We start from the raw sequence: 20,049 nt of genomic DNA, 5'->3' as shown, positions 1-20,049 counted from the left end.
GCTCCAGGGACACGGTGGGGACACCGCGGAGGTGGCACAGGGACACGGTGGGGACGCCCCCGGGTCGCCTCGCACCCAGCTGCCACGGCCCGTCCCCGAGGCGCCTCCCGCGCCTTAACGACCCACAAAATGGCGGCGGCGCCGGTAAGGGGGGAGAGGCGTAGCCCACCGGGAGGGCGGGCCGGGGGGCGGCTCGGCCAATGGGAGCGCGGCGCTTCGCCCGCCCAACCAATGGGAGCGCGGCGGCCGCAGCAGCCCGGCCAATCCCGGCGGGGCTTTGCGCACGGCCCTCCGTTTGGACACGGGAGGGAGAGAGGGGGCGCTTTGCGCGCGGCCCCGGCGGATTCTGGAAGGTTCCGCGGACCCCAAAAGGCGCTGAATTCGCCTCAAAACGCGCTGCGACGGCGCCAAACGCGCAGGGCAGCTGTGAGGGAGCCGCCTGGCCGGCACACCGCCCTGCCAGGATCCGGCCAATCAGAGCGCGCCTTGTAGCCGCCGGAGTGGCGGGGAACCAATCAGCGCCGGGCTTACATCCAGCGCGGGAGAGACGCGGCCGGCCAATGGGGAGCGGGCGGACACTTCCCGCCCTTTTCGGCAGTGGGCGGGGCCTAAGCGAGTAGGCGGCGCCAAGCGGGGCAGGACCTTCCAATCCCCGGGCCCCATGGGCGGTGGGCGGGGCCGTGCCTCTGACGGGATGGGACGAAGCTCCGCCCCGCTCCTCCTCCACCCTCCCATTGGTCGGAGCGTAGCCCCGCCGTCGCCGATTGGCTGGAGGTTTTCTCGCGAGAGCGTCGGCCCTGCGCCTTCCCCCGGGCGGCCCCGCGTTCCGCCTCTTCCGGTGGCGGCGTGTGAGGAGGCAGCAGCGAGGTCGGTGCCGCTGCGGCTGGGCTGGGCCGGGCCGGGGGATGGGGGGGAGACCGGGGCCGGGGGGGCGTTACCGGGCGCGGCGGGGCTGAATGGCCGCTGTGTCCCGGTAGATGCCCGGTGTGACGGTGAAGGACGTGAACCAGCAGGAGTTCGTGCGGGCGCTGGCCGCCTTCCTCAAGAAGTGAGGGGGGGACGGGGACACGACGGCCGGGGCGGGCGTGGGGGGGCCCTGTGGTACCGGAGGGCGGTTACCGAGACACCGGGGGAGTATCCGGGGGGCGGTCCCTGGGTTATAGGGGGAGGCTCTAGGGGGGTCCTTGCGGTACCGGAGGGAGTTACCGGGACAGCGGGGGAGGGTCCTCGGTCGTTAATGGGATACCGGGAGGGTGTCCGGGAGCCCGGTGGGGTTTACCGGGAGGGTATCCGGGGGGCGGGGGGAGTTCCCCAGCGATGGGGGTGGTTACTGGGCAAGGGGATCCCTTGGTGACCGGTGGGGGGTTACCGGAGGGGACAGCGGGAGAGTGTCCGGGTTACCGGGGGGGGGGGGGGTTGTTACCGGGAAGGAGGGTCCCCGGTGAGGTCCCTGGTTTCCCAGAGGGGAGGTTACCGGAGGGGGGACCCCGGGGTTTCCCGGGGGGGGATGTTGGGGTTCCCGGGGTGGAGGAGGGGGGGGGGGATGTTCCCGGTTCCCCGTCGCTGACCGGCGGCGTCAGGTCGGGGAAGCTGAAGGTGCCCGAGTGGGCGGACACGGTGAAGTTGGCCAAGCACAAGGAGCTGGCGCCCTACGACGAGAACTGGTTCTACACGCGGGCGGGTGAGCGCCGGGGACGGGGGAGGTGGCGGGGCGGGGAAGGGGGCTCACCCACGGCCCGGCGGTTCCCTCAACCCTCCCCCCGGTTCCCCGTAGCCTCCACCGCCCGGCACCTCTACCTGCGGGGCGGCGCCGGGGTGGGCTCCATGGCCACGGTGTACGGGGGGCGGCAGCGCCGAGGCGTCCGGCCCAGTCACTTCAGCCGCGGCTCCGGCAGCGTCGCCCGCCGCGTCCTGCAGGCGCTGGAGGGGCTCAAGATGGTGGAGAAGGATCAGGACGGGCAAGTTTTAACGTTTATCGCCTTTTTTTCCCCCATTTTATAACTCTCCCGGGTGCGTTTTCCCCTGTTCCGCGCTCTTTCTCCCGCGGTTTTGCTGGGTTTTAGCTCCTTTTACCGCCCCTTCCCCTCCCTCCTCCTCCCGCTTTTCGTCTGCGGTTTTTCTTCCTCCCCCCCCCCTTTTTTTTTTTTACGCGGTTTTGCCACTTTTTCTTCGCTTTTTCCTCCTTTTCCCCCGTTTCCGATCCTGTTCTTGCTCGGCGTTGCCCGCTTTTTCCTCAATTCGGCCGCTTTTCCCCGTTTTTACTTCGTTTCTGCTCCTGTTTCTCCTTAGCCTTGCCCCCTTTTCCCCCTTTCCGCTCACTTTTTTCTCAGTTTTACTTATTTTTCCTCGTTTTAATGTATTTTTTCATTGCTGTCACTGCCTTTTTATTCATTTCTGATGTTTTTCCCTCGGTCTTACCTATTTTCTTACCAGATTTACCCGTTTTTCATCATTTTTACTCTTTTTTGCCGCTTCCTGAAGTTTTTTTTTCTCAGCCTTACCTGTTTTTTATCACTTTTACCCATTTTTCGTCGGTTTTACAGCCTTTTCCCGCATTTCTGGTCCTGTTTCTCCTCAGCTTTGCCTGTTTTCCCTCCTTTCTGCCCTTTTTTTCACTCACTTTTGCTCATTTTTCCTCGGTTTTGCCCGTTTCTGCTCCTTTCCCCCACCCCTGATCCAGGTTTTCCTCTGCGTTGCCCATTTTTCTTTGTGCTCCCCTTTTTCTCAGTTTTGCCTCTTTTTCTTCATTTTTTCCCGTGTTTTCCCTTATTGCTGATCCTGCTTTTCCTCAGTGTTGCCCGTTTTCCTTCCTTTCTGCCCTTTTTTCCTCAGTTTTCCCCGTTTTTTTCATTTTTCTTCCAGTTCTACTCCTGTTCCTCTTCAGCTTTGCCCATTTTCCCTGCTTTCTGCCCCTGTTTCCTTGGGTTTGCCCATTTTTTCCTCATTTTTACCTATTTTTCCTTCTTTTTGCTGCCTTTTCCCTCATTTCTGCGCCTGGTTTTCCTTAGTGTTGCCTGTTTTCCTTCCTTTTTGCCCCTTTTCTCTTATTTCTAATTCTATTTCTCAGCTTTACCCCCTTTTCCTCCTTTCTGCCCCTTTTTTCCTCAGCGTTGTCTCTTTTCCCTGGTTTCTGCCCGTTTTTCCTCTTTCTGCCCCGTTCCCTCAGTTCTGCCTCATTTTTCTCAATTCTGCCCCTTTTCGTTTGCTTTTCCTTCTTTCCTGCCCCCCTTTTCCCCTCAGTTCCTGCCGCTTCCCCTTTTTAAATCCCCGCTTTCCCTCCCTTTTTTTAGAAAAATCCCCATTTTCTCTTCTATTTTTTTTTTTTAAAAATCCCCTTTTCCCTTCCTTTTAACCCAATTTCTCCCCGCAGCGGCCGCAAGCTGACGCCGCAGGGGCAGCGGGACCTGGACCGCATCGCCGGGCAGGTGTGTTTTGGGACACTTAATGCTTTTTTTTCCCCGGTTTTGGGTATTTTAGGGTGATTTTAAGGTCTGTTTGGGTTTTTTGTACCGTTTTCAGTGGTTTTCACCTCACTTTCTGCCCCCAGGTCGCTGCTGCTAGCAAGAAGCACTAAGGAGCCGGAATAAATGACCCTCCCCGAGCCGCTGGTGTGGTTTTTTTGTGGGGAAATACCCCCAAAATAGGGAGAGGGGAATCCCAAAATAGTGAGAAATTGCCCCAAAACGTTGCGGGGGGTGGGGGGTGGTAAAAGAGGGGAAGGTGCCCCCGAAACAGTAGGAAAAGCCCACAAGTATATGGGGGTGTGTGTCCTGAAACAGTGAGAAATTGCCCCAAAATATTAGGGGGGGTGTCCCAAAACGTTGGGGAAATGCCCCAAAAAGCAGGGTATTACGTCACTGTAGGGGGGGGAAAAAAAGGGGGGCGGGAGGGGGATTGTTAGTCAAAAATTGTGTGTTTTGCCCAAAATAACGCAATATCAGGGAGTCTGTTATCAGGGGAAAACCCTAAACTGCCATAATTTTGGTCTCCTGTTTCCTCCAAAACCTGCTACGTTTGGTGAAAAACATTTGTCTAAAAATGCACGGTTTTAGCTGCAAGTGAAGGGTTTTGGGGGGGGAATAGCGTGTTTTGGAGGGAGCCGGGGCTCAGCCCTGGGCAAAACAGGGTGAAAAAGGTCAGTTTGGGTGCAAGCCCCTCCTGGAGTGGTCAGCGTCACACCAGAATGAGGAGATACACCCAAATTTATAAGTTTTTGTTGCAGTAATTGATAAAAGGGGGCCGGAATGGAAAAGAGGTTGTTTTAAGGGGCTTTAAGACTGGAAAAAATTGTTTTCTGCCCCTGAGGAGAGGGGGAAGGTGTTTTGGGGCCAGTTTTCCGTTTTACGTAGGGGTTTTCTTCAGTTTGAGGGGAAAAAGAATTGATTGATTTTCATTTTTTATTTTTTTAAGTTGCTAAAAAATGGTGAATCGCTGCCATTGGCAAACGCTGACCCCTCATGGCTCTCCCTCCTATCGACAGGAGGCTCCATGTTAGGCTAAAGGGTTAGAAAACCCTTTTCCCCCTTAATGTTACCTCAGGAAAGTAACTTTTTACCTCAGGAAAGTAACTTTTTACCTCAGGAAAATTAAAGTTTCTACCTGCGAAGGCGCGCGTCCCCTCAGGCCGCCGAAGTCACCTCGGGTCTGGCGGAGGGCGGGGCTAACGCGCACCCGCGGGGGGGAGCGGCGGCCGCTGATTGGTGGAGACGCCGGCCGGGGGGGCGTGGCCGCGGAAAGGGCGGGAAAAGCCCTGCGGGTCCGTCGGCGGCCGCCGCCATTTTCTCCGCGGCCCCTCAGGAGCTTGAGGCGGCTCCGGCCGCGGCCGCGAGCGGTGAGTGCCCGGGCCCTGCTGCCTCCTCACCCCTCGCAGCCCGGCTCCGTTCCGCCGTCGGCTTCTCCCTTTGCGTGGTTGGGCTCCCTCCCCCGGGCAGTTTCTCCCTCCTGGTTGCGGTGGGTGGCGGCTGCTGGCCCTCTCATGGAGTGGTTGGGGTCCCTCAGAGCGGCCTCTGCTCTGCCCCCTTTCTCCTGCCCACCCCAGTTCCCCTCCACGACCCTGAGGTGCCATCACTTGGTGCCCCCGCCTGGGCTCCTGGCTGTGCCCGGACCGGTTCTCCTGCTCCCAACGTGCTGGGAGAAGCCACCCACACCCTCGGGGGCCCTTCAGACGCTCGGGTGTGAGGGTACAGCTGCCGCCTAATTATTGTCATGCTAATTGCTCAGCACACGGCAGGGCTTCCCTTGCTCCCCACCTTGCTAAAGCTCCGGTTTGGGCCTGTTTAGCCTCGCTTTTGACCAGTTTTGGCCCCGTGTAGCCCCAGTTTGGGCCCTTTTAGCATCGGTTTGAGCCTGTTTAGCCCCGTTTTGGGATTGTTTAGCTGTGTTTCGGCCCAGTTCACGCCCATTTTGGGCTGGTTTGGGGCCTTCTCAGTCCCAGTTCGGTCTTGTTTAGCCCTGCCTTGCGCCTGTCAAGACGCGTTTTGGGCCCATTTATCCCCATTATGGCGTTATTATCTCCATATTGGCCCCATTTAACGCATCTTTGTCTGTTTCACCCCATTTTGGGGCTTCTCTACCCCTGTTTTGGCCCTGTTCTGGCCGCCTGTATCTCCATATTGGCCCCATTTCTACCCATTGGGGGCCCATTTAACTCCACACTGGCCCTGTTTAGCCCCGTATTGGGCTTGTTCAGCCCCATTTTGGCCCCATTTCACTCCATTTTGGGCCTATTTAGCCTTATACTGGCTTATTTACCCCCGCTTTGGGTGTGTTTAACGCTGTTTTGTCCCCTTTTGGCCCCGTTTCACCCGATTTGGGGCTCTGCCGCCGCCGCAGCTCGCTTTTTTGAGCCAAAAAGGGTGGGTTTTGGAGTGGCTGGGCCAGGACGTGCCCCGCGTCCCGAGCGGCTTTGCGGGGGTCCGGCGGCGGGAGGCCGAAACGGGGCCAAACGGCCCCAAAACGGCATCGGTTGGCACAGAATGGCCGCGCTGTTCGGCCTCAGAGCCGCCTTTGTTCCACGCTGCCGGGGCGGGGGGGCCGGGGGCTGCCATAGAAACTGCCCCCCGCACTGCGCCACCGCCGGGGGACAGCCTGGGGTGGCCCCAGTGGCACCCAGGGGGTGGCACCAGCCCACCCTAAGGACCCCAGTTCACCCTTGGGGTCCCCAGTGTCACCCTGGGGTACCCCATTCCCTCCTTGGGGTCCCCCATTTTCCCCTTTGGGGTCCCCAGTGTCACCCTGGGCTGCCTCAATTCAGGGTCACGGTGCCGCAGCGTCACCCTGGGGTCCCCCCGGTTCCCCCTTGGGGTGCCCCAATTCTGCCTTGGGGTCCCCAGTGTCACCCGGGGATGGCACCAGCCCACCCTGGGGGGGCCCCGGGTGTGATTTGGGGTCCCCAGTTCCCCTTTGTGGTGCCCGATCCCACCCTGAGGTGCCCCAATTCCCCTTTGGCATCCCCCGTCCTGCCTTGGGGTGCCCCAGTCCCACCTTGGGGGTCCCCTGTGTGACCCTGGGGTGCCCCAGTTCGCCCCTTGGGGTCCCCGATGTCACTCTGGGGTGCCCCAGTCCCACCCGGGTGCCCAAATTGAGGCTTGGGGGTCCCCAATGTCACCCTGGGGCGCTCAGTTCCCCTTGGGGTCCCTGATGCCCCCTTGGGGTGCCCCGATCCTGCCTTGGGGTTCCCCAGTTGCCCCCTGGGTGCCCCCATGTCACCCTGGCGTCCCCTGATGCCACCTTTGGGGTCCCCGATGTCACCCTGGCGTGCCCCGATTCTGGCTTGGGGGTCCCCTGTGTCACCCTGGGGTCCCCCTGTTCCCCGCTGTGGTCACCTGATGTCACCCTGAGGTCCCCAATGTCACCCTGGGGTGCCCCAAATTCTGCCCTGGGGTCCACGATGCCACCCTGGGGTCCCCAATTCCCCCCTGTGTACCCTGATGTCACCGTGGGGTCCCCAGTGTCACCCTGGGGTCCCCCAATTCCCCCCTGGGGTCCCCGATGTCGCCCTGTGCTGTCCCCATCCCACCCCGGGGCTGTGGGTGACACCGGGGGGGGGGGGTGTCCCCTTTCTCCCCCCCTTCCCTGCCAGGGCCCGTAAACACCGACCCCCCCCCCCGCCCTTTCATCCCAGGGCTCCTCCCCCTCCTCCTCCCCCCATTGGCCCGGCCTCTCGCATCTCATTAGCATACATTATCCGCAGGCCTCCTCGGCAGGTGGGGAGCGGCAGAGGGACGCACCGGACGCCATGCAGCCCCCCCCGCGCCCCCCCCTGCGCCCCGCGCTGCTGCCGGGCCTCATCCTGCTCTGGGCCGCCGGGCACGGTAAGGACCCCCCCCCAAAAACCTGTCCCCCACCCCCCCCGGAATTGTCCCCAACCCCCCTTTAAATTATCCCCCCACCCCCCACCCCCCGCCTTCCCTTAATTGTCCCCATCCCTCTTGTCCCCACAGCGGGGTGACACCAGCCCCCCCCGCCCCCCCCGCGCCATTTCAGGGATGCGTCGTGTCCGTCCCCCCCCCACCAAAAATGCCGCCAGCCTCTGCCGCAGCCCCCCCCCCCTCCCCCCCATCTGCCACTGCGCTCCCCCTCGGTGTCCCCTCCCCGTGTCCCCCTCCCTGTCCCCAAGGATGGGGGGGGGGGGGTGGCATTTCGCTGTGTCCCCCCCACTGCTGTCCCCATCGGTCCCCTCGGGGTGGCTTTGTCCTGTGTGTCCCCCCCCCCCTCCACCGCGGCCTGGGGACACGGGGGGGACACGCAGGGGGCTCCTTCCCTCTGCGTCACCCCCCCGGTGTCCCCGTCCATCCCCGTGTCCCCACGAGGGGGGGGTGACCCTGTGCCCTCGGGTGGCCTTGGCGCACCCCCCTCCCCCCCACGAGCATCCTGATGTCCCCAAACTTGCTGGGGGGGTGACCACGTGCCCTCGGGTGGCCTTGTCACCACCCCCCCGAGCATCCCGGTGTCCCCACACCTGCTGGGGGGGGTGACCCTGCGCCCCCGGGTGTCGCTGTCCCCACGTCCACGTGCGCCGATGTCCCCTCACCCTCGTGGCCGGGTGTCCCCACGTCCTCGTGTGCTGGTGGCACCCTCACCCCCGTGTCAGTGTCCCCACACCCCCGTGGCCGGGTGTCTGTCACCCTCGTGGGCCAGTGACACCCGTGTCCTCGTGGCCAGTTGTCCCTCACCCTCGTGTCAGCGTCCCCACACCCTTGTGGCCGGGTGTCTGTCACCCTCGTGGGCCAGTGACACCCGTATCCTGGTGACCGGGTGTCCCTCGCCCTCGAGGAGGGGTGTCCGTCACCCTCGGGCGCTGGTGACACCTTCACCCTTGTGTCAGCGTCCCCTCACCCTTGTGCTGTCGTCCCCACACCCCCGTGGGTGGGTGTCCTCACATCCTCGTGCGCTGGTGACACCCGTACCCTCACGGCTGGGTGTCCCTCGCCCTCGTGTCAGTGTCCCCACCCCCTCATGGCCAGGTGTCTGTCACCCTCGTGGGCCAGTGACGCCCCTGTCCTCGTGGCCGGGTGTCCCTCACCCTCGTGTTGGTGTCCCCACACCCCCGGGGATGGGTGTCCCCATGTCCTCGTGCGCTGGTGACACCCATACCCTCATGGCTGGGTGTCTGTCACCCTCATGGCCGATTGTCCCTCACCCTCGTGTCAGTGTCCCCACACCCCTGTGGCCGGGTGTCTGTCACCCTCATGGGCCAGTGACACCCGTGTCCTCGTGGCCGGGTGTCCCTCACCCTCATGTCAGTGTCCCCACACCCCCGTGGCCGGGTGTCCCCATGTCCTGGTGACACCCTCACCCTTGTGTCAGTGTCCCCTCACCCTCGTGGGCCAGTGACACCCGTGTCCTCGTGGCTGGGTGTCCCCCACCCTCCTGTCAGTGTCCCCACACCCCCGTGGCCGGGTGTCCCCCTGTCCTCGTGCGCTGGTGACCCCCGTACCCTCATGGCCGCGTGTCCCTCACCCTGGTGGTGTTGTCCCCACACCCTCGTGGCCGGGTGGCCGTCACCCTCGTGCGACAGTGACGCCCGTACCCTGGTGTCACTGTCCCCGTGCCCTCCCACCAGCGTCCCTCACCCTCGTGGTCGGGTGTCCCCTGGCGTCCCCTCACCGTGGGGACACCCCGCTCCCCACCCTCCCTGCGGGGGGTGACATCGCTCCGTCCCTCGTCCCCTCCCGCTCGCCTGGGTCCCCGCCGAGGTGCCAGGCGGCGCCGGCCTGTCCCCGCGCGGGTGGCACAGAAAAGGGCCATTGTCGTGTGTGTCCCCCCCTTCCCCCGCCCTGGGGGGGACCCAGGCGTCCGGGCGCCTCCCCTCCCCCCCCCAGCACCCACTCAGGGGGACCCGGGCGTCCGGGAGAGGGGGGGGGTGACGGCGAGAACAAAGTGTCCCTTGTCCCTGTGTCACCTCCGTGGGCAGCGGCCGAATGACAGGGTGTCCCCCCCCGGATGCCTGGGTCCCCCCCGAACTCCTGGGTGTCCCCCCCCGGCCGAACTCCTGGGCCCCCCCGCCCCCGGGACACCTGGGTTTCCCGGGAACCCCCCCGGGAACAGGGGTGACCTTGGCGCGGTGACGACCTTGGCGGTGACAGTGACGGCCGCGGTCGCCGTGGTGACCCCGGGGGTGGTGGGAATTGTGCTGACACGGCAAAAACGCGATGTCACACACACCCCCCCCCCGCCCCCCCATGGTGTCCCCACCCCCCTGGTGACAACCCGGCCTCGTCGCGGCAACCGGAGGTGACAGCGAGGACCCTAATGAGGGGACAGTAACGAGGCGGGGGGACCCAGGCGTCCAGGGGCCGTGACACTGTCGGTGTCCCCAGGGATGGTGTCCCCGGTGCTCCTGTCACCCGGGCGGGTGTCCCCAAGTGCCACCACTGGTGTCCCACAAGTGTCACCGGTGCCGGGGTTCCCCCGTGACGGTGGTGCCGGTGTTGGTGTCCCCAGAGACGGCGTCCCCAGTGTCGTCGATGTCCCTGGTGACGATGTCCCTAGTGATGGTGGCCCCGGTGGCCCCAGCATCCCCGGTGTCACTGTCCCTGGTGTCACTGTCCCCGCTAACAGCGTCCCCAGTGTCCCCGGGCCCCCAGTGTTGATGTCCCTTGTGTCGGTGTCCCCAGTGACGGTGTCCCTGGTGTCCCCAGCACCCCAGTGACTGTGTCCCCAGTGTCCCCGATGTCCCCAGCGCCCCCATGTCGTGCTCCCAGTGTCAGTGTCCCAGTAACAGTGTCCCCGATGGCCCTGCCACCCCGGTGTCAGTGTCCCCAGTGTCCCCGGGACCCTGGTGTCGTTGTCCCCAGTGTCCCCAGCACCCCAGTGTGGGTGTCCCCGCTGTCTGCAGCACCCCCATGTCCATGTCCCTGGCGTCCCCACCGTCCCCAGCCCCCCTCTGTGGGTGTCCCCAGTGTCCCCAATGGCCCTGGCACCTTGGCGTGGGTCTCCCCGGTGTCCCCAACGCCCCAGTAACAGCGTCCCCAGACCCCCAGCGATGGTATCCCTGGTGTCCCCAGCCCCCCGGTGCGCGTGTGTGTCCCCCCCCTCGGTGACGCTGTCCCTGCTGTCCCCAGGGCGGGCGCAGGAGGTGCAGGCAGAGAACGTGACGGTGCTGGAGGGTGGCACGGCCGAGATCACGTGTCACCTGCACCAGTACGATGGCTCCATCGTCGTCATCCAGAACCCCGCCCGGCAGACCCTCTTCTTCAACGGCACCCGCGGTGAGGGCACGGGGACACCGGGGGACACCGGGGGGGACAAGGGGGGACACGGGGACACATCCAGCGCCGCGCACGGCGGAGGCTCTTCTTCGGCGGCACCTGCGGCGAGGACACGGGGCCGTGGGGGGGACGCGGGGACAGGGAGGGGGCACAGACGTGGCTCTAAGGAGGTTTCGGGGGGGTCGTGGGGTCCTCGGGGTGGTCATAGCGGACCTGGGGTGGCCATGGGGTGGCCTCTGGATGGCTCTGTGGTGGCCACGGGGTCCTTGGGGTGGCCGTGGAGCTCTAGGGTGGCCCACTGGTGGCCATGGGGACCTTGGGGTGGCTGTAGGGGCCCTGTGGTGGCTTTATGGTGGCCACGGAGCTCCGGGGTGGCCTTGGGGTCTCATGGGGGCCCTGTGGTGGCCTCTAGGTGGCCGTGGAGGCCTTAGAGTGGCCATAGGGTGTCCCTGTGGTGGCCTCTGGGTGGCCGTGGTGCTCCATGGTGGCCATTAAGTGGCCGTCGGTGACATTGGTGTCCCTGTGCTGAAGGTTCCAGCTGTGGGACCCTGTAGGGTGGCCGTGGGTCGCCATGGGTTGGCCGTGGGGTGGCTGTGGGACCCCGTGGGTGGCCGTGTCCCGCCGTGGGTGACACCGCTGTCCCCCCCGGTGCCGAAGGATGAGTGGTTCCAGCTGTGGGTGGCCGTAAGGTGGCTGTGGGTGGCCATGGGGTCCCGTGGGTGGCTGTGGGACCCTGTAGGGTGGCCGTGGGGTGGCCGTGGGTGACACCGCCGTCCCCGTTTCCCCCCCAGCGCTGAAGGACGAGCGGTTCCAGCTGGTGGAGTTCAGCCGGCGGCGCCTGCGCCTGCGCCTGGCCCGGGCCCGGCTGGAGGACGAGGGCGGCTACTTCTGCCAGCTCTACGCTGACGACACCCACCACCAGATCGCCACCCTCACCGTCCTCGGTAGGGCCACCGGGGACGCCAGGGGGGGACGTGGGGACACTGAGAGGCACGGGGCCGGGGGGGGGGACATGGGGACACTGGGAGGCACGGGGCCGGGGAGGGGACGTGGTGGCGGTTCCTGCCCTCCCCACCCTCAAGACGCCCAAACCCGGGTCATCACCGCTCTTGGGGACACGTGGGGACACCTGAAGACGCACTAGGGACACGCGAGGACACCTGGGGACACCTGGGGACACAGAGGGACACAGGGACGTGGGGAACGTGCTGGCAGTTCCTGCCCTCCCCACCCTCAAGACACCCAAAACCGGATCGTCATCATTTTTGGGGACACCTGAAGACACGTTAGGGCCGTGTGGGGACGCTTGGGGGGACACTAGGGGACACCTGGGGACACAGGGACATGGGGGATGTGGTGGCGGTTCCTGCCCCCGCCACCCTGAAGACACCCGAACCAGATCGTCGTCATTCTTGGGGACACTTGGGGACACCTGAAGACACGTTAGGGACGTGTGGGGACATGGGGGACACTCGGGGGGATGTGGGGACACTGGGGGACACCTGGGGACACTTGGGGACACAGGGACATGGGGGATGCGGTGGCGGTTCCTGCCTCCGCCGCCCTCGAGACACCCAAACCAGGTCGTCATCGTTCTTGGGGACACTTGGGGACATGGGGGAGACGTGGAGACATGTCCCTCACGTCCCTCCCCCCGTGTCCCTTGTCTCCGTGTCCCCTCATCCTGTGTCCCTCCTCCTGCGTCCTTGTCCCCTGTGTCCTCATCCCTTGTCCTCATCCCGTGTCCCCTTGTGTCCCCTCATCCCGTGTCCCTCACCCTCCGTCCTCGTCCCCCTGTCCCTCCCTGTGCCCTTGTCCCCCTGTCCCTCGCCCCTGTCCCTCGTCCCCCGTGTCGCCCCTTGTCCCCATGTCCCCCTGCCCTTTGACTCCCTTGTCCCCTGTGTCCCCCGTCCCCTCATGTCCCTCACCCTCCGTCCTTGTCCCCCCGTCCCTCCCCGTGGCCTCGTCCCTCGCCCCTGTCCCCCGTGTCCCCTGCGTCCCCGTGCGCCCGTCCCCGTGGGGTGGCAGTGCCCCCCGAGAACCCCGTGGTGGAGGCGGTGGCGGCGGCGGTGGAGGGGGGGGAGGTGGAGCTGAGCTGCCTCGTGCCCCGCGCCCGGCCCCCGGCCACCCTGCGCTGGTTCCGCGACCGCCGCGAGCTCCAAGGTGACAGCGGGGGGACATGGGGACAACGGGGCGGGGGGGGGCGAGGGTGTGGGGACCCCGATGGCGACACGGCGGGGGGGGGGGGGGGCCTGGGGGGGTGTGGGGACCCCGATGGTGATGGGGACATGGGGCTCAGACCGGGGACACGGGGACCCTGGGGGGGTTGGGGACGTCGGGGGGACGGGGGGACACGGTGGGGACCTGGGGGGGTGGGGACTCTGGGGGGGGTGGGGACACGGTGGGGACATGGGGACCCTGGGCGGGTCGGGGACAAGGACAGGGGTGTGGGGACCCTTGTGGGGATGGGGACACGGGGCCCAGGTTGGGGCCACGGGGACCCTGGGGACATTGGGGACATGGCGGGGACCCTGCTGGGGACACGGTGGGCCCGCTGTTGGGGACGTGTGGCCTGGGCTGGTGACACGGGGACCCTGGGGGGGTTCGGCGGCCACCGTGCCCCCCATGTCCCCGCTGCCACCGTGTCCCCTGTTGTCCCTGCTGCCGCCTGTCCCCCCGTGTCCCCCGCTGTCCCCCGTGTCCCCCGTGTCCCCCCGTGTCCCCGCCGTCCGCAGGGTCGAGCAGCCGGGAGCAGCGGGGGAAGGTTTTCCTGCAGCGCAACGTGCTGCGGCTGCGGGTGGAGCGCAGGGACCACGGCGCCATCGTCACCTGCGAGGCCACACACCCCGCCCTGCAGCGCGGCCAGCGCCGCCAGACCCAGTACATGCTGGACGTCCAGTGTGAGCCACCGCTGGGGACACTGGGGGGCACTGGGGGGCACTGGGAGGGACTGGGAGGGACAGGGAGGGACACTGAGGGGACATGGAGGGGACACACAGGGACATGGAGGGGACAGAGGGACATGGAGAGGGGACATGGACAGAGAAGGGACAGTGGCACCAGGCCCAGTACGTGCTGGACGTCCAGTGTGAGTGGGGACTGGGGGCACTGGGGGTGGCATGTGTCACCGGGGGGTGGCGTATGTCCCCTCGGGGGTGGCATGTGTCCCCTGGGGGTGACATACGTCATCAGAGGGTGGCATGTGTCCCTTGGGGTGTAGCCTATGTCCCCCGGGGGGGTGACACGTCGAGGGGTGACACATGTCCACCAGGGGTTGGCGCATGTCCCTGGGAGGTGACAGATGATGTCACCCAGGGGGTGTCATACGTCAGCGGGGGGGTGGCACATGTCACCCGGGGGGGTGACGCGTCCCTGTCCCCGCAGACGCCCCCACGGCCCGCATCCACCCCTCGCAGAGCGTCCTGCGGGAAGGCGACACGCTGGTGCTGACCTGCGCCGTCAACGGCAACCCCCTGTGAGTGCCACCCCCGGGAGGGGACAGCCCGGGGCGTTGTGGGGGGGGAGGTGACAGCGGTGACACCCCTGTCCCCGTCCCCCCCAGCCCCACGGACATCGCCTGGAGCCGGGGCAACGAGTCGCTGCCGCCGCGGGCCGTGGCGCGGGGGGAGGTGCTGACGCTGCCCGCGCTGGGCCCCCAGGACAATGGCACCTACAGCTGCCAGGCCGGCAACCCCCACGGCCGCGCCGCCGACCACTACGTCCTCGTCGTCTACGGTGAGCGACCCACGGCGACCCACGGCGACCCACGGCTGCCCCAGAGCCACCCCACGCTGTCACCCTGGCCCGGTGTCACCCCTGCCCACCTCCGCTCCCTCGTCCTCTGTGGCAAAGGGAGGGCTCTGCCCCATCTCTTGGCCACCCGGCTGCCCCACGGCTGCCCCATAGCCACCCACAGCTGCCCCATAGCCACCCCATGGTGTCACCTGGCCCCGTGTCACCCCTGCCCACCTCCGCTCCTTCGTCCTCTGTGGCAAAGGGAGGGCTCTGCCCCATCTCTTCTGCCCCACGGCTGCCCCATAGTGCCCCATAGCCACCCACAACTGCCCCATAGCCACCCCACGGTGTCACCTGGCCCAGTGTCACCCCTGCCCACCTCCGCTCCTTCGTCCTCTGTGGCAAAGGGAGGGCTCTGCCCCGTCTCTTGGCCACCCGGCTGCCCCACGGCTGCCCCATAGCGATCCACAGCTGCCCCATAGCCACCCCACAGTGTCACCTGGCCCAGTGTCACCCCTGCCCACCTCTGCTCCCTCGTCCTCTGTGGCAAAGGGAGGGCTCTGCCCCGTCTCTTCTGCCCCATAGCGACCCGCAGCTGCCCCATAGTGACCCACAGCACCCCCTGGCCCCACATCAGCCCCAGGTGCCCCTGCTCTCTGAGCCCCCCCCCCCCCATGCCTCTGCCCTAGGGCAGCCCCACAATCCCCCGCCCCACACGTCCCTCTGCCCCCCCCCGCCGCACACTGACCCCCACGTGTGGGGCAGACCCGGGGGCGGTGGTGGCGGCGCGGGGGGCGCTGCCCTACGCCATCGTGGGGGGGATCCTGGCGCTGCTGGTGTTCCTGCTGCTCTCCCTGCTGGGCGCCGTCCTCTGGGCCTCCGTGCGCCAGAAAGGTGGGCGGGGCCACGGGCAGGGGGCGGGGCCGGAGGGGGCGGGGCAGAGGGGGGCGGGGCCTGGCGGTGGGGGCTTGAATGGGGCTGGGGCAGGGGGTTGGAGCGGGGGGAGGAGGCGTGGCTTTGTGGAAGGGGCGGGGCTGGAAGGGAGGGGGCGTGGCCCCGTGGTGGGGGCGGGGCTTCTTTTTGAATGGGAGGGGGCGGGGTTTGGGGAGGGGGCGTGGTCTGGCAGGGGGGCGGGGAAAAGGGAGGTGCCACGAGGGGGACAGGGCTCCTTTAAGGGAGTGGGGGGGGGGGGGGGGGCGTCGCTTGCTCTAAGGGGGCGGGGCGGGGGGTTGGGGGCGTGGCCACGGCGGGAAGGGGGCGGGGCCTGGAGGCCGCGGCGGCGCTGGGCTGAGGCAGAGCCGGGGGGGGGGGGGGGGGATGACGCACACGGGAAGGGGCGGGGCTTCTCGGGGCGTGGCCAGGGCGTGGCCCGCTCTGACGTCAGGGCGCAGGGTCATACCTGACGCACGAGGCCAGCGGGCTGGAGGAGCACGGGGAGGCCCGGGAGGCCTTTCTGGGGGCCGAGAGCGGGAAGCGCAAGGAGGAATTCTTCATCTGAGGGGGGACACTGCGGGGGGGGGACACGGGGGGGGGGGGAGGACACCGGGGGGGGAACAACACGGGGGGGATGACACGGGGGGGGGACATTGGGGGGTCGGGGGGGAGGCTCGGAGAGGCAGGATATGGGGACACGGGGATGTGGGGAGGGGGGGGGGGCTTGGGACGGGGCGGGGGGCTGAGGCTGGGACGGGGGGACATTGGGGGGGACACGGGGGGAGGGGGGACAAGGGATGGGGGGGGACATTGGGGCTGGGGGGGGGGAGACACTGGGGACAGGAGAGGGGCACAGGGGATGGGGGGGGGGGACAGGGGGACCAGGAGGGCTTGGGGACGGGGGGGGGACATTGGGGGATGGGGGGGGGACACACGGGGACAGGGACAAGGGTGGGGACACGGGGGGAGGGGCCGGGGGACAATGTGGGGGGGGAGACAAGCCCCGCCCCCTCCTCCCCAAGCCCCGCCCCCACCCCTCGGGGAGGGGGGGGAGGGGCCCCGACGCCTGGGTCCCCCCAAGCTCAAAGCCATGATGGGGGGGGGAGGGGCGTGTCCGTCTGTCCCACGGCGGGGGAGGAGGCAATGAATAATGTATGAGGGGGCGTGGCCCGGGGCGGCCTCGCCCCCTCCCCCCCATCCCTGGCCCCCCCCCCCTCCCCCCCCCGCGGGTGCGTCTGTAAATACGTCACTTTTAAACCGCCTTTGATACGCAATAAACCCCCGATTCGTACTGGGGGGCACTGGGCTGTACTGGGGGGCACTGGGAGGGACTGGGGGGATCTGGGAGGGGCCTGGGAGGGGTTGGGGGGCACTGGGAGGGGACTGGGAGGGGACTGGGAGGGGGTGAGTGGCTACTGGGGGTTACTGGGAGGGACTGGAGGTTACTGGGAAGGGCCTGGGAGGGGTTGGGGGGCACTGGGAGGGGACTGGGAGGGAACTGGGAGGGGCCTGGGAGGGGGTGGGGGGCTACTGGGGGTTACTGGGAGGGACTGGGAGGGGACTGGGAGGGGGTGAGCGGCTACTGGAGGTTACTGGGAGGGGACTCGGAGGGGCCTGGGAGGGGCCTGGGAGGGGGTGAGCGGCTACTGGAGGTTACTGGGAGGGACTGGGAGGGGACTGGAGGTTACTGGGAGGGACTGGAGGGGACTGGGAGGGGCCTGGGAGGGGGTGGGGGGCTACTGGGGGTTACTGGGAGGGACTGGGAGGGGACTGGGAGGGGCCTGGGAGGGGGTGGGGGGCTACTGGAGGTTACTGGGAGGGACTGGGAGGGGACTGGGGTCACTGGGGGTCGCTGGGAGGGGACTGGGGTCACCGGGGGTCACCGGTTTGTCCTGGGAGTTACCGGGAGCCGCCGCCAGGGGGCGCCGCTTCCCCGGGCCCCGCCCCCCGCCGCCCATTGGCCGGCACGTGACGTCACCCCCGCGCGGCCCCGCCCCTTTGCGGGAGCCGGCGCCGCGCACGCGCAGAACGTTCCCCGCCGCGCCCGGCGCGCGCGCGCACAGGAAGTTCCCCCCCCGCGCCCCCCCTCCAACCTTCCCCCGCCCCAGACCCGAACCGGAAGCGCTCGGGGGTCCCGCCGGAAGCCGGAAGTAGACGCCGGGGCGGGGGTGGGGGGGGGCGCGGAGAGCGGCCGCGAGAGCGAGTGAGGGCGGCGGGGGGGGGGCGGGGCGGGGCCGGGGGCGGGGCCACGGCGGGGGGAGGGGCGGGGGGGCGCTGGGGGGTGGAATGGGAGCACTGGGGAGGGCTCTGGGGGGGTACTGGGAGCGCTGGGGGGGGCAATGGGAGCGGTGGGAGGGCACTGGGGGTTACTGGGAGCGCTGGGGGGGGCACTGGGGGTTACTGGGAGCCCTGGGGGGGTACTGGGAGTACGGGGGGGGCACTTGGGGGTTACTGGGAGCGCTGGGGGTTACTGGGAGCACTGGGGGGGCACTGGGGGTTTGCTGGGAGCTCCGGGGGGGTACTGGGGGGGTACTGGGAGCACTGGGGGGGGAATGGGAGCGGTGGGAGGGCACTGGGGGGGTACTGTGAGTACTGGGGGGGGCACTGGGAGTTACTGGGAGCTCGGGGGGGGCACTGGGAGCACTGGGGGGGTCCCCGGGGGGTTACTCGGAGCACTGGGATGAGCGGGCGCCCCTCCCCCAGCCCCCCGGGATGTCGCAGCCGCCCCCGGAGCCGCCCCCGCCCCCCCCCGCGCCCCTCCCCCCCCCGCCGGAGGAGGAGGAGGAGGAGGAGGAGGAGGAGGAGGAGGAGGAGGAAGAGGAGGGGGGGGGAAGGGCCCCCCCCGAGCCCTGCCCCAAGGGCGCCATCTGTGAGTGGGGGAGGGGGCACCCCTGGGGTGGTGGCGGGGCGCTGTGGGTCTCGGGGGGGGGGTGGGGGGGGATGTCTGTGGGTCCTGGGGGGTGATGCGGGCCCCTGGGGGGTGTCTGTGGGTCGCTATGGGGCACTGTGGGTCCTTGGGGGCCCCTGGGGGTGTCTGTGGGTCGCTATGGGGCACTGTGGGTCCTTGGGGGCCCCTGGGGGGTGTCTGTGGGTCGCTATGGGGCACTGTGGGTCCTTGGGGGCCCCTGGGGGGTGTCTGTGGGTCGCTATGGGGCACTGTGGGTCCTTGGGGGCTCCTGGGGGGTGTCTGTGGGTCGCTGTGGGCACTGTGGGTCCCCTTGGGGTGCTGCAGGTCACTCTGAGGTGGTTGTGGGTCCCCATGGGGTGGCTGTGGGTCCCCATAGGGTCTCCGTGGGTCCCGCAGGGTCTTGTGGGTCCCTGTAGGGTGTCTGTGGGGTGGCTGTGGGTCCCCATGGGGTAGCTTGTGGGTCCCTGTAGGGTCTAGTGTGTCTCTGGGGGTCGTGTGGGGTGACTGTGGGTCCCTGTAGGGTCTCCATGGCTCCCTGTGGGGTGGCTGTGGGTCCTGTAGGGTCTCTGTGGGTCCCTGTGGGGTGGCTGTAGGTCCCTGTGGGCTCCCTGTGGGGTGGCTGTGGGGTGGCTGTAGGTCCTGTAGGGTCTCTGTGGGTCCCCGTAGGGTCTCCGTGGGTGGCTGTGGGGTGTCTGTGGGGTGACTGTGGGTCCTGTAGGGTCTCCATGGCTCCCTGTGGGGTGGCTGTGGGTCCCTGTAGGGTCTCTGTGGGTCCCTGTGGGTCCCCGTGGGGTGGCTGCGGGTCCCCCCCCGGCGTCGCTGTGGGGCCGATGCTGGGAGGTGTGGGGGGGGGGGGGGGGGGGGGCGTGTCCGTGACGCGGTGGGCACGTGTGGTCCCCCCCTCCCCCCTCCCCCCCGCAGACCGTCCGGGCTCCCGCCACTGCGGCCGCTGCCTCATCACCTTCCCCGACGCCGCCTTCGCCGCCCGCCACGCCAAGCGCCAGCACCCCGGGGACTTCGCCGCCGCCGCCCTGCGGGGGGCGCTCTTCGTCTGCTTCGTCTGCGCCCGCCCCTTCCCCTCCTCCCCGCCCTCCTGCGTCACCAGCGCGGCCACGCCCCCCGCCGCCCCCCGCCCCGCCCCCCCCCTCCCCCCATCCCCCCCCCCTCACCTGCACCGAGTGCGGCCGCGCCTTCGCCCGCGAGGGGCGCTGCACCGCCACTACATCCGCCACGCGCGCGGCGAGCTCTAGGGGGCGGGGCCTCCGCCCCGGGCGCGGCGATTGGCTGCGGGCTGGCAGAAAGGGGCGGGGGAGGAGGGAGGGGCGTGGTCTCGGGGGGGGGCGTGGTCTCGGGGGGGGGCGCGGCCCAGCGGCCTCAATAAAAAGCGGCGGTGGCAGCGGATTGGTCCGTGTCGGGGGGCGTGGCCGCGAGGGGGGCGGGGTGTGAGGGGGAGGGGGCGTGGCCCGGCGGCCTTAATAAAGAGCAGAGGCAGCAGCGGATTGGTCCGTGTCGGGGGGCGTGGCCGCGAGGGGGCGGGGTTTGAGGGGGAGGGGCGTGGCCCGACAGCCTTAATTGCAAAGCGGAGGCGGCAGCGGATTGGTCGTGGAGGGAAGGGGGGTGACGTCATGGCGGGGGGGTGACGTCACACTTGACGGCGGCGGGGGGGGGCGGGATGATCCCCCTCCCCCCGCAGAGTGATGTCACTGTGATGTCACCTCCTCCCCGGGGTGACAGCGCTTGGGGATTCCCCCCCCTCCCCCC

At 67.8% G+C, this 20,049-nt stretch overlaps 3 protein-coding genes across 4 annotated transcripts; all 3 read left to right on the top strand.

Moving 5' to 3' along the window:
• Positions 1 to 114: 114 nt before the first annotated feature.
• Positions 115 to 3,601, top strand: RPS19 (ribosomal protein S19). 2 transcript variants are annotated; one of them, XM_074571847.1, is made up of 7 exons: positions 115 to 144; positions 750 to 867; positions 978 to 1,048; positions 1,581 to 1,681; positions 1,775 to 1,958; positions 3,371 to 3,425; positions 3,548 to 3,601. In XM_074571847.1, the coding sequence occupies exons 1-7, from the start codon at positions 130 to 132 to the stop codon at positions 3,559 to 3,561; spliced, it is 558 nt and encodes a 185-aa protein (XP_074427948.1). In that variant the 5' UTR covers positions 115 to 129; the 3' UTR covers positions 3,562 to 3,601. The 2 variants fall into 2 exon arrangements, with proteins under 2 accessions (XP_074427948.1, XP_074427949.1); XM_074571848.1 differs by lacking the exon at positions 115 to 144 and having other exon boundaries at positions 781 to 867.
• A 321-nt stretch (positions 3,602 to 3,922) lies between these two features.
• CADM4 (cell adhesion molecule 4) lies at positions 3,923 to 15,964 on the top strand. The gene is made up of 10 exons (XM_074571846.1): positions 3,923 to 4,831; positions 7,193 to 7,313; positions 10,566 to 10,712; positions 11,504 to 11,656; positions 12,741 to 12,875; positions 13,448 to 13,612; positions 14,097 to 14,187; positions 14,275 to 14,447; positions 15,213 to 15,341; positions 15,839 to 15,964. The coding sequence occupies exons 2-10, from the start codon at positions 7,238 to 7,240 to the stop codon at positions 15,943 to 15,945; spliced, it is 1,176 nt and encodes a 391-aa protein (XP_074427947.1). The 5' UTR covers positions 3,923 to 4,831; positions 7,193 to 7,237; the 3' UTR covers positions 15,946 to 15,964.
• A 1,998-nt stretch (positions 15,965 to 17,962) lies between these two features.
• Positions 17,963 to 19,684, top strand: LOC141737203 (zinc finger protein 576-like). The gene is given in 5 exon segments (XM_074571843.1): positions 17,963 to 18,249; positions 19,210 to 19,371; positions 19,374 to 19,451; positions 19,454 to 19,489; positions 19,492 to 19,684. Coding segments are annotated over 5 exon segments (480 nt in total). The 5' UTR covers positions 17,963 to 18,092; the 3' UTR covers positions 19,539 to 19,684.
• The last annotated feature ends 365 nt before the right edge of the window (positions 19,685 to 20,049 follow it).

This window comes from Larus michahellis, unplaced genomic scaffold, assembly GCF_964199755.1.
Source record: "Larus michahellis unplaced genomic scaffold, bLarMic1.1 SCAFFOLD_454, whole genome shotgun sequence".
Lineage (NCBI taxonomy): Eukaryota > Metazoa > Chordata > Aves > Charadriiformes > Laridae > Larus > Larus michahellis.
Note: the sequence above shows the minus strand (reverse complement) of the source record. Positions and strands in the feature narration are given on the sequence as shown.

What these genes read in the sequence shown, in the direction of transcription:
- RPS19 (XM_074571847.1), top strand. An exon ending in CTGGTTCTACACGCGGGCGG is followed by an intron (nt 1,682 to 1,774) that starts GTGAGCGCCGGG and finishes GGTTCCCCGTAG; the next exon opens with CCTCCACCGCCCGGCACCTC. An exon ending in GTGGAGAAGGATCAGGACGG is followed by an intron (nt 1,959 to 3,370) that starts GCAAGTTTTAAC and finishes TTCTCCCCGCAG; the next exon opens with CGGCCGCAAGCTGACGCCGC.
- CADM4 (XM_074571846.1), top strand. Translation starts at nt 7,238, where the DNA reads ATGCAGCCCCCCCCGCGCCCCCCCCTGCGCCCCGCGCTGCTGCCGGGC. An exon ending in CTACGTCCTCGTCGTCTACG is followed by an intron (nt 14,448 to 15,212) that starts GTGAGCGACCCA and finishes CGTGTGGGGCAG; the next exon opens with ACCCGGGGGCGGTGGTGGCG. An exon ending in GGCCTCCGTGCGCCAGAAAG is followed by an intron (nt 15,342 to 15,838) that starts GTGGGCGGGGCC and finishes GTCAGGGCGCAG; the next exon opens with GGTCATACCTGACGCACGAG.